This window comes from Gallinula chloropus (genome assembly GCF_964237585.1).
Source record: "Gallinula chloropus genome assembly, chromosome: Z".
Classification (NCBI taxonomy): Eukaryota; Metazoa; Chordata; class Aves; order Gruiformes; family Rallidae; genus Gallinula; species Gallinula chloropus.
Genome location: NC_140089.1, coordinates 36747891 through 36761033, shown reverse-complemented (window position 1 = coordinate 36761033; position 13143 = coordinate 36747891). Strand labels below are relative to the sequence as shown.

The following is a 13143-nucleotide window of genomic DNA, read 5'->3' as shown; positions in this document are numbered from 1 at the left end:
ACCTCTAATCTACAGTTCAGAGTAATGGTTTGGTGGACACGTTTTGAAACAAAATGCTGACATTTTAAAATCTGGGGAATATTCCGCTCTCCAAAAAGCTTTGAAATGTCAACTCCTCATCTTGGTTTGAAGCTAGAACCAATGTTGAAATTCTGAATTTTCTGTGGGATGGATACTTCCTTTTCCAATCAATTCTATTCCTCATCTTAATATATCCTGGGGGGGTGGGGGGAATGCTAGGGAGATGAAGTCTTTTTCAATCCGTGAAAGGCTGGGAAGGAAGCCCCCACCAGGAATGAAAGCAGATTACAGCAACAAGTTGTGCCTGAAAATGTTCTGAAATAAGCAGTTTTCATACTCATTTCTATTACATGTTAATCTTGTTCCCCTTAAAGCAGGGTAATGAAGCACAGATTTTCCACACTGAGATCTTTTGAGTTTCAAATTGCTGAACTGTGGTCAGGGGCTTGAACTGCAGATTGTTACCGCACAAAATGTCAGAAGCAGCTCCACTCAGTTCCCTGACGATATAATCCAAACCCTATTAAAATCAATGCAATACACTTACAAGTTCAATAGGTTTTGGGTGAAGCTCTTGCATATTTCTGAAGGTGTTCCTACAAACCTTATTGCTGTTGTGGTTAAATGCCCTTAACAGCAGTAAAAGCAGATCATGCAGAGCTCTGGAGGTCTCTCAATAGATGGAGGATGTCAGCCACACAGTACCAGAATGAGGAAATCACAGGTATCAACTCCCTCCACAGTTCTTTACCACCTCTAAAGTGAGCTGACTTTTTATTCTCCTTGTGGGTTTAGCATTAAAAATATAGCAACAAAAAGCCATAATAATAACAGCTAATCCCTGCTTGGCTGGGATTTTGTTGTTTTCTGGCATAAAACACCACAGTTCTGCTCAGAGGTAAAGATTCCATATTATGTTTTAGGCGGGGGTCCCATACTTCATGCTGAGTTTGATTCTTCACCTTGCTCTCACTTTTACTCCACTGACAGCCAGAGAGCAGGTAAAACAGAAAATTAACAATATTCTTGACTCTGAGATAGAAACACAAAACCATTTTTACAGGACATGGCAAGAAAAAAAGGTGGTCATCAAGTTAGCTGAGCAACTGCTCATCTATATAATGGCATCAGGCTAAAAGTCCCACAACAGGAGTTGGAACTAACTCACCGAGTGCATGCATGACTGTTATGTGTGCCTGTGTTCCCTTCATGGACTTGAACTCTGGCTCAGTAGCAGATTTTTCTAGAAATAAAACTGGACCAGCAATGACAGCTAGCCCTAATAGCCTGGAAATGCCCTGAAGTAAGAAGTTTTCATAACAATTTCTATTCAGTATTAAGAAACTCTGGGCAGGAAATCATGTAATAAAGCAAGCTTGCAAATCTAGCCAATTATAAATAAATCTCTCTGGTTTTCAAAGGGCATGTCTGCAGTTTAAACACAAGAAGTTCTGAAAATCTGAGAAAAACAAAGTTCCCCTTCACAGGGATACTAATGTGGGGCTCAATCTAGGACTTGTGTTGATTGTCACTGCTTAGCTGAAGAAAGTTTTGGATTGGAGCCACTGTTTCAACTGGGTCCAAAATCCTGTTTTACAATCCGGATGAAGAGCTGTTATACTGTTTAAATTACTGTGGAGAGAACAAGCTCCAGGTTGTACAACAAACAAACCAGACTGGTGCCTGCGACACAGAGACTCACAGCCCCTCCGAAAATGATACCTGCCCTTCAGTTCACTGACACCTTGTGATGACAGTTTGCAGCCTCAGCATTTTTCTGGCACAGGCTGCCAACACTACTCAGTGAGAGGCAGTCTTGTGCAGCACCAGGCACTGGGCAGGATCCTCCTATGTCCCAAAGAATTTAGGTGTAACTACATCACAATCAACAACTGTTAACTGAAGACCCTAAAGATGATTTTCACAATGGTAAGGTAATTTGTGACTTTGCTGGGAAGACTAGGCCCATGGACACGTACAATGAATGCATTCACTTGGGACCTGAACCAAACACAACTTGCAACTGTCCAGGCCATGTAAACAAACGTTGGTCACTGATCAGCAGCCATATCATTAAATATAACCACTGGAGTGACTGAGATCCAGTCCAACATTCCAAGCACATGACTGGACAGCTCAGTGATTTGTTGTTGTTTGTTGCCTTATTTACCACTGATCCACTGGAACTGACCGTGCTTGGTATCTGCACCATCAGTTTAGCATAGCATCCTAGGTAGTCAGGATTCTCTGCTACTACTATTTTTAAACCTAGACCAAGACCCTAATGGAGCCTTACCTGACTAGCATGACAGACACAACACGTTGAGAATCAGTGGTTCAACCATAACTCTGGAAGCAAATAGCAAACACCCAGCAGCAGAGGAAACTCAGGAGAAAATACTATTTCTCAGGTTTCCTTCAGGGAAAAGAATAAATGAAACTTTATTCCAAAACACTCCTGATTTATAAAGATGCAATTAAATCAATTTAAAAGCTACAACTTATAAAAGCGGATTTATAGAGGCACTAAAATCTTGGATGTGGGAAAAAGGCAACTCCTACTCTTACGTGCAAATCCCATTAAGGGGAATCTTCCCACATAAAAAGGATTGAATTTTTCAGGTTCAGTCATACATAAACAACTAATTTATTGTTTGGGCCAAGGCAAGAGAGTTGTATCTAGTTCATTCACTGATGATACAGAGATTCAGAGGTTGCTATTCTGTAAGGAGCAACATTTAAACAGAATTAAGTTCCAAGAGTTTATAAACAGATGACAAGAAGAAAAAAAAAAAGGCTTCTGTGATTATTCATATTCACTTATCCATTTCATTCACACTTTTCTTTGGTTTTTGGCTGGATTTGTATTCACATGTCCATATTCTGCCAGAGTGAGAATGAGGTTCTCATTTATTCTTTCATGTTTGTGTTCTTACTGATGGAAGAGAACAAAAAACCCTAACTTTTTTTCAGTTATTGCCCTACAGCAGTTAATTACAGAAATGCTTGATTGTCTCCAGCAGAATCAGACATGTTGCCTGGATAGATAGCTTATTTAGCATTTCCAACGGTAAGATTTGCCAGGTTTTGTAGAACATGAAAATACTACAACAGAAAGTGATTACAAATGCCATTATAAATCAAAACTCATCCAGATGGTACAGATACCAAGAGTTCCAGCTCTCTTGCAGCTTCCTCAAAACTACATGCTTGATAAAACAAGTAAATTCAATGAAGTCTGCCCTCTGGCCCCATTTTCTTCTCCTAGACTATGAAGCACCAAACTGTAAAAGCATTTAACTGGCACTTGTGACACATTGCATTTGACTGTGATCCTTTGTCAGTTCGAGTGACTTCATCAGACATGCCTGATATTGCCACTCAGACCCCTCTTCTCTTGGGTGTGCAGCCCTCCCTCTCTCAGACAGGCTTCTTTTGTTAACAGGAGCTCGTCTTCTGTCGGCTGGATCAATGGGGATCCAGCTGCAGTGCCCTGATAGCTAACAGTGCCAGCACAGACTTTCTGCTGCTTAAGGCAGTCACATAATCTTTGTTACCAAGGAGCGGTTCAAATAATTGAGAGAGACCACATGTCCCCAAGCCACTGCTGAAAGTGCTTAGTCTATATGGTTTCCCAACCTGCCAGTCAGTATGTAAGAGGCTGGAGATCACGCAGACTTTTTGAGAAGACACTAGGACGACAGCAACTTGCAACAGTCTGCAGTGAGAAACACATATCTGTTTTGGTGGGGACTCCCAAAACTGCCCAGGCAGTGCAGACATCTTGCCATCTTCATGCTGCACTAAACGATCTGCGCCATCCACACACCTCAGGTTTTCAGGCGTGCTAGGTAAACACAGGGATAAAGAATATTTCCTGTTAACTGCAACACAAATCTGAGGAGTCTCCAAGGTGCTCTTTAGAATTTCTTGGTTTTGCTAAGAATCCACCTTATAGTGTGTTTCCCACCTGAACAAAGGAAGGTGCTCTGTGTCCTGCTGGTCAAAGGTGTACCCATGGTAGACAGTTTGTCTGCTTGGGAGTAATGTCAGGTATTGTTTCTGCTGAAAGACTAGAACAAAACATCTCTGCAGTGGTGCCAATCTCTGTTGGACCATAAATTGGAAAACTGATAGTTCAAGAAAGGGGAGTGGAGTTCTAATAATGTAAATGCACATTTTTTCATATCATGAAAATGTGTCCCAATGTCCTCTGTCACAAAATTGTTGTTACCTGGCACACTGTTAGCAATTTAAGCATTTGGCTATTACACTTATGAATCTTTAGATTCTCTAATCTTTTCTGTGTACTGGAAAGATGTCATTCTGGAGGAAAAGATATTTGTTTCATCTCAGAACAATTATATTCATCAACAAGAAAACAAAATTAGTATTTTTTTATCCGTAGAACATGACATAGATGAGGATGGAGAACATTAGACAAAAAGTTCAAACAGCAGTTCAGCCGTTCAGCCTGACATGGTTCAAAAGCACCTAACCATCAGAAATCAAGAATTCAGTGCTTCCTGAAATGCTGTGCCCCCAGAAGGCATCTAGATTTCAATAAACTCTAAAAAAACATGGATTCATTATGAGCATTTAGGGTCAGGAGCTTAGAAACAGACATTAGAAACTGAAAAGCCATTATAATCATCATGCCAGAAGGCTGGGCTAAATTGAAAGACAGCTTAGAACTGATCCTATTTTAATGCCCTCTACATGTCTGAGGAAAAATAGCCACCCTTTTGCCTAAATAATACAGTTACTATTACACTATTTGCATTTTTGTTCTAGTGTTCTACAGCTCAGAAAAGGAAAAAAAAAAAAGATAGCTACAAACATGAGCCAGAAATAGCTGAACTACAGGAGACTCAAATCCCAGCAACAAGTAAATACCTAAACTTCTTTTTTCCCCAATGCTTTCCTTTGTTTTAACCTGACTTCTGCCATAGGTTTGGCAAGAGAAAATGATCATTATTGGAAGCTGTCATGGGGGACTGAATGCCTCTAAAAATGAATACACACTGGTAGAAACAAAAATGATGCCTGTTCGTAGAGAATTAATGGAACAAAGGCCATTCATTTCTCTGCACTCAAACAGGCAAATGACAGGCACTTTCACTCTTCTTGTGCAAATATAAAACAACAACACAGGTAAAAATCTTTTTTTTTGGAAATTACTGTCTCTCAGATGTTTCACAGTTACAGAGTCTGCCATATTAAAGTGCAAAAAAATGGGATCTTGTCAAAATAAGCACATGGTCCCCAGTGTTACTAGTAACAAGCATGGATGAGAACAGTCTCTAACATTGGAGTTATAAGTGTTGCAGGGTGGAAAAATGCAGGCTATTTTCTTCCAAGACTTCACACCTGATGGGAATGAGTCCTGGTCTTGTCCTTCCTCAAAACCAGAGTTGTCTGGAAGGATCTGAGGAGGCCATGCAAAGAAGTCCTGTCCCAAGATAAGGAATGACTAGGAACAGTGCTGATTTCTGCAGGAGTTCCATGGGGGCAGGAGTTTCATGAGCCTTCAAGAGTCTGCTGAGGTGACCACCTCATCTGAAATCTGTGTTATACATGTATCAAGCAGGTTTTCAGTGCCAGTATAAGAAGCCAGTCTGTGTTTAACACATCCTAGACAATCCTCTCATTAATTTCTTGGGCTAGTAAGACTATTTTGACTTTTTAATAAGCACCATTCAACTAAATATTGCTATTAACTGTACGTCGTGGTTTTACCCCGGCTGAGAGCCGAGATCCATGCAGCTGCCTGCTCCTTAAAGGAAAAGAGCAGGGGAAGAGGTGGGGGGCGGTGTGTGTGAGGCAAGGGAAGGGAAAAGGAAGGGGCAAATAACAACTCCAAAACCAAGAAACCAAAAGCCCGTGGGTTGGGATAAGGATAGTTTACTAAAATAGCAGAAAGATCAAATATAACAATGCTAACAGGTCTTTAGAGCAAAAATCTATGAAGCTGTTGATACACAATGCAGTTTCTCACCGAACCCACAGCTCAGGCTGTGCCACCCAGAGCCGTCCCAGGACCAGACCGACCCACAAAAACTGCACGTCCCGGAGCCGCCCCTGCTTTTCCTCCCATCAGCTCTGCTTTATACTGGGCAGGACGTAATTGGCATGGAATACTCTCTTTGGCCAGTTTGGGTCACCTGTCCTGGCTTCGCCCCTCCTTTCTCATGAATAGAGAAATACGAAGAGCTGAGAAAGTCCTTGACTGTCTGACAGCAACTAAAACCATCAGGGTGTTACCAGCACTGCTTTCATTTTAACTCTCAAACTCAGCATTCCATCTGCTGCTACAAATGAAGTTAACTCCATCCTGACCGAAACCAGGACACTGTAACATCATTTTTTTCAGGTTGTTGCAATAAAGTTTATGCTGTATTTTAGAGGCACTGGCTATACTTTTTGCCTTTGATGTGAGACCTTAGATATTTGGACGCTTTTGGCACCTAGCTAAACAGGACCATTCTGGTTATGGATATTTTCAATGTCTAACCTTCCAGTATGAAATGACATAAGCTTTGTAAAGGCTGTCATGATTTTTCACAGAGAAGGACTGCTGTTAACATGTGCTGTGACTAAAATCTTTAAAACAAGAAGTCAAACTACACACTTTGCTTATATTGCAGTGGGGAAAAAAAAAAAGGAAAAAAAGGTGAACAAGAAAAAAAAGTATGTGAAAAGAACAAATCCTGTGAGAATGAAGGAGAGGCAACAATTCTGTACAGTCAAGGAAACTACTGAATTTTTACCAAACTTTACTGGTTCCTGTGAAGCTTGGATCCCTGAGTTGGTGGGGAGGAAAGGACAGCAGAAGAGGAAAGTGTTTCCTCATGTGTAAATAAGAGACACTGCCTAGACTGCATGCACTTTTTCAATGAATGTGACTTCAGGGAAGCAATACTCATTTACATCAGGTGAGGATTTGGCTATGATATTGACAGGAATGGCTTTTTGGAAACACTGCATAGCATGTTACTGTCTGGACACACATTTAGTAAAAAACATAATAGTTATTAAAAAAAAAAGAAATCCTGATCTGGTTCTATACAGCAAGGTGAAGATTCTGACATAACTACTGGAGAAGTTTTGGATTATCCTTGATCACTCATGTGAGAAAGTAAAGACTGATGTTCTTGTTCTTCCTTGCCAGAGTTAACGAAAGGAACATTTGTGGAATTCACAGAAGCAGAAGACAAAAATTAAATTGAAAGAGAACCAAGTATGAAGACTATGATAACAGGAAGAACAAGTAAAAGGTATAAGGAAAATAGAAAAAGCCAAAGATTAAAATGTGGTATTTCCCTTTCAGCAGAAACTGAGAGAGAAATCCAAGATATTTTGATTGTGGCAGGGAAGCTGGGTAACTAGAAGATTTTGTTTTCAATAGTAAAGGTCCCAGTAGGTTTCATGGATTATTGGTGTTTGGAGCACAGGTCTTTCACTGATAGTAATGTGGTCTGGAATAACCCTTCTGGAGTAGAAGCCCCTTGGAAAACAGAGGGTGGTGGGAGCTGCCTATATGACCCCTCAGATGACTAGGAAATGGATGTCTGGGACCAAATCCTTTTTAGAGGAAAGAGCATTCAATTCAACTATCACATTTTTTCCTTGGAAATGTTCACCTTATTTTAAACTGGCTAGAAGTTTTGGTACAGTTTATTAGAACAGAAAGAAATTAGAGGGCGGCAGAATCTACTGCTACTGAGAAATAGCTTATACCCTCAAAAACCCTCTAATAGATTTAAATTGCAGGAATTAATATAAAAAACCCATGGAAAATTAAACTAGAAATGTTAATTTTTAAAATGTGTTGTGCTCTGGATCACCATTAATTTTATCCATGTAGACACTTCCTAATGTGGAACATTAAGGCCCTATTTCTCTTAAAGAGCATTTTTACTGACTTCAGCGTGGTGGTTCCAGGTAATTGCATTATAGCAATGGGATATACTGTATTCTAAGGTAAACCAAGATGAGATCCAAAGATTACATCTTACAAGTAATCTGCATTGCTATAAAAAAGGAGAAAGAAAAAGGGACCCACACATAACACAGATATATACACTCACTATGCTTACAGAGTAAAGTATATTCACACAAATATATTTTTATATAAATACATATATATAAAAATATATGTATAAGTATGATTTTTTTTGTATGAAAAATTGTGTGGCCAGTAGGTCTAGAGAGGTGATTTTCCCCCTGTACTTGGCATTGGTGAGGTCGCACCTTGAGTACTGTGTGCAGTTCTGGGCTCCTCACCATAAGAAGGACATTGAGGTCCTTGAGCAAGTGCAGAGAAGGGCAACCAGGCTGATGAAGGGGCTGGAGGGCAAATCCTATGAGGAGTGGCTGAGGGTGCTGGGCATGTTTAGCCTGGAGAAGAGGAGGCTGAGGGGAGACCTTATCACCACCTACAACTACCTGAAAGGAGGTTGTAGAGAGGTGGGAGATGGTCTCTTCAGCCAGGTGACAGGAGATAGGACAAGGGAAATGGCACAAAGCTGTGCCAGGACAGGTTCAGATTAGATGTTAGGAAAATATCTTTCACTGAAAGAGTTGTCAGGGCCTGGAACAGGACGCCCAGGGAGGGGGTTGAGTCACCATCCCTGGATATGTTTAAAAAAAGGGTAGATCACGTACTTAGGGATATAGTTTAGACAAAGGAAAGGGATATCCCTAGATGAAGGGAAGGCAACCGATGTCATCCACCTGGATTTGTGCAAGGCCTTTGACACAGTCCCCCATCACATCCTTATCTCTAAATTGGAGAGATGTGGATTTGATGGGTGGACCATCCAGTGGATAAGAAACTGGTTAACAGACCATAGCCAAAGGGTGGTGGTCAATGGGTCTATGTCCAGGTGGAGGCCGGTGACAAGCGGGGTCCCCCAGGGGTCTGTCTTGGGACCGCTGCTCTTTAACATCTTTATCAATGACATTGATAATGGAGTTGAGTGAACCCTCAGCAAGTCTGCGGATGACACCAAGCTGAGTGGTGTGGTTGACACAACAGAAGGAAAGGAAGCCATCCAGAGGGATCTTGACAGGCTGGAAAGGTGGGCCTGGGTGAACCTAATGAGGTTCAACACTGCAGAGCGTAAGGTGTTGCACCTGGGCTGCAAGAATCCCAGACACAAATACAGCCTGGGAGAAGAGCTTCTTGAGAGTAGCCCTGCTGAGAAGGACTTGGGGATTGTGGTGGATGAGAAACTTAACATGAGCCAGCAGTGTGCTCTTGCAGCTCTCAAGGCCAATGGTATCCTGGGCTCCACTAGAGCCCCCAGCAGGGACATAGAGGTGATTGTCCCTCTCTACTCTGCCCTCGTGAGGTCCCATCTGGAGTCCTGTGTCCAGATCTGGGGCCCCCAATACAAGAAAGATGTAGAACTGTTGGAGAGGGTTCAGAGGAGGACCACAAAGATGATTAGAGAGCTGGAGCACCTGCCCTATGAAGAGAGACTGAGGGAGCTGGGCTTCCTGGAGAAGAGAAGGCTGGGGAGGACCTCATTGCAGCATTCCAGTACCTGCAGGGACCTTATAAGCAGGAGGGGATTCAACTTTTTAAAAGGATAGACAATGTCAGGACAAGGAGGAATGGATTAAAGCTAAAGGAAGGAAGGTTTAGATTAGATATTAGGGGGAAGTTTTTTACAGAGAGAGTGGTGAGGTGCTGGAACAGTCTGCCCAGAGAAGTAGTGGATGCCCCATCCCTGGAAGTGTTCAAGGCCAGGTTGGATGGGGCTCTGGGCAACCCTGTGGAGATCCAGGACTGGAGGTTGGTGTCCCTGCCTGTGGCAGAGGGTTTGGAGCACTATGATCCTTGGGGTCCCTTACAACCCATGCCATTCTATGATTCTATGATTTAGCATAGGACGGGAACAATTGGACTTGATCTTAAAGGTCTTTTCCAAACTTGTGATTCTGTGATTCTGTGAAATGTTACAGAGCAAGAATTACTCCACTTCATTCTTCTATGATACAGTTTCTCCTTGTGTTAAAAGATGCTTTATAAAAACCATGGAAGAATGTTGCTGTCAAAAAGGTTCACCATTTCTTCTGGAAAATTCCATACTTTAACCTTTCTGGACTGCTGAGGTAGCATAAGCTACTGCTGTGATAGACAGCACAGCATATGCCGATGTAAAACATACAATTAGGGTAAATCTAGTTACGAACTTCTAATGCTGTATCTCTACAGTTATAAAGATATGACTGACTAGTGGGGATGCATTGTGACAAGAATACTTTGAGGTGCTTTAAATTTAACACAACCAAAGACATAAAACTATTCACTATGGGGAATGCAGCATGTGAGTTTGTTTTTTACTATCTTTTCTTGGCCACCCTCAAAACTGATGTAGTCATTGGAAAGCATATGTAAAATTTTGAAGAAATTGAAGGCTGAAGATCATGGAAAGTATAGTGTTGTGTTTATGCATTAGAAATTGTCATAGAGTTATAGAATCATAGAATAGACTCAGTTGGAAGGATCATCAAGTCCAACTCCTGGCTCCACACAGGTGCAGATAAGTCAGAGCATGGGACTGAGTGCAGCGTCCAGACACTTCTTGAACTCAGTCAAGCTTGGGGCTGTGACCACTTCCCTGGGGAGCCTGTTCCAGTGCCCAATCACCTCATTAGGAAGAGGTATAAAACCAATCTAAACTTCCCCTGTTGTAGCTTCATGCCATTCCCTCAGATTCTATCACTGGTCACCAAAGAGAGGAGATCGGCGCCTGCCCCTTGACTCCCCCTTGTCAGGAAGCCATATATCACAATGAGGTCTCCCCTCAGCCTCCTTTTCTCCAGGCTGAACAGACCAAGGCACTTTAGCCTCTTCTTGTAAGACTTCTCTTCCAGATCCTTTCCCATCCTCGTTGCCCTCCTCTGGACACTCCCCAAGAGTTTTGTGTCCCTCTTGTACTGTAGCACCCAAAACTGCACACACAGTACTTAAGGTGAGGCCAAACCAGTGGCCATTCTATATACTGTTGTAGGGTATATAAGGAAAAGGGTAGTTTAACTGAAATTCCTCAGGGACACTAGTGCTGGTGTACCTATTTTCAAAGTACTTACCTTAGCCACAGAGACAGTTAAGAAATATCAACAGTGGTCATAGTTTTAATAGTGCCCTTAGCTTCCAAAATGTAAGAATGCAAATTAGTTTATTTTAGCAGAGGATGCATATGAGCTCTGTTCCTAAGGGAAAGTCTTCTCAGAAAAGTATGCTTCATATTTGGACCAAAAAAAAAAAAGCCAAATCAGCCTGACACGGAGCCTGAAACCACTGCTCCTTATTTCCAGGCCACTAGGCATAATATGTTGAATCATTTTCCCATCCAGATGCCTGTGCCTCCAGTTAAGTTTTTAAAATATTAAAAAGCACAAAGAAAGACTGAAATTAGTCTGTCTCATTAGGCAGCATGGAATTTTGAGAAACTTGTGCACTCGTCTGAGGTCAAGAGGTCTAGATTATTGTCCTCTTCAGATTACAAATGAGATTAGCCTGCTCTGTTTCATGTACTGCAGGGCTGCTGCTGGCTCAGAACAGTAAATCAAAGAGAAAGGAAACAGGGAGGAAGGCTTCCAAAGGCACATAAAGTAGCTGGAAATACACTAGAAAGCCAACAACACACAAAGTCTACATAGATTTGAAGGAGACTGGGCACTGGAACACAAAGCTACACTCAAACTTTTCTGAGATTTGGATGTGTTCAGTACTTCACAGAGATAGCGCAAATGTCCTGCTCTCCATCAACCTGTAGCCTTCATGCAGTTCAGAAGACTAAAGTCTGATGTAGATAGGTTCAAAAGAGTAGCAATAAATAAGTAAAAGCACAAAGCAATATAAAAATAAATTAGGATGTAAATAAATGGGTTGAATGATCACAGGTCTCCATGCTCTGTGAAGGGAAGGGTCAAAAAGTCCCCATATCTCATTTTTAGCAAACAGGAAAGCTGAGGCTGAATGTGTAGCAGCTTACTTAGTTCTGTAGCAAATCAATAGCAAATTTTCCAAGCTAGTACCTCATCTACTGCTATGTGGTTCACAAGTTAAGGGAGCAATAAACCTCAGAGATAATATAATTACATAGACTTCGAAAATTTTGGTATATCCAAATTAAAAGCTAAACCATTTTCTTTTAGTGCTTTCAAATGAGATCTGCTACTGCAGTTAACTATACAAAACAGTTTAAAACCCAAGAATATAATCCCTAATAAAAACACAGGGAAACAGCATAAAGTGAGAAAATAATCTTTGAATTCACACACCTCTTCCAAACAAGGAGAAAGAAGTCATTTTAAGAGAATGGAAGCAGATTATTAAAAGGAAGACCTAAAATGATACAAGTATGGAAGAGAGCGAGTGTGTGAGAAATATGAGGGTAGGAATCATGAAGAATGGTGTCAGGGTAGGGCTTCTCTCCTTACTTGGCACAAGCCACTGATGCACATGTCCAGGGATTCAGTGTAGCATCGAGTCCCGTCCAGAACCTTCGGAGCCAGCTCCACAATCAGAGCCGTTCCTTTGGCCTGGCACTTCAGCGAACATGGGTTTTCCGGGTCATTAGCGACAGGAAGCCACTCGTAAAACTGCCCCTGGTACTTGACGTCATTATGAGCAGAGCACTGCTGGGCACGAAAATCACCTGCTTCTGGTGGGCAGTCCTGCAGTAAAAAAAGATGAAAAGGTCAGAGAGTCTAGTTGTGTCAGTCAGTTGCAGCATCACGCAGCCAGCTGCACCCCACAGCTGCCAGATGTAGAGAGTTTTTCTGTTTAGACAAAGAAGACTGATTGAAATAGCTGCAGCTACGCATAATTCAACTGGATAATTATACCTTTCTTTCTTCATTCCGCAAAAGTATTGAAAGAACATTAAGACCATATGTAAATATGCTTGGGACATAAGAAATGCACTGTACATGTTTTAACCACAGCCCTTAAATGCTCTTGCTGAACCCCTTTCCACTTGTGCACATATGTGGAGAAGTGTGTGCACAGACACTCCCTTCCAGCCAAATATTCCTCTTTAAGAAAAAAAAAAATTAACTGTTTATTTAAGCTCTTCTCACTATCGAATTGTTTTTTTGCCT

General features: G+C 41.6%; 1 protein-coding gene across 1 annotated transcript in view; it reads right to left on the bottom strand.

The window, feature by feature from the left end:
- Positions 1-13143, bottom strand: part of ADAMTSL1 (ADAMTS like 1) — a gene marked incomplete at both ends in the record, with an annotated part of 454988 nt that overhangs the window by 129754 nt on the left and 312091 nt on the right. The window contains one exon of the mRNA XM_084278732.1: positions 12481-12717. Within this exon, the coding sequence (XP_084134858.1) occupies positions 12481-12717 (237 nt within the window). The remainder of the gene's footprint in view (positions 1-12480; positions 12718-13143) is intronic.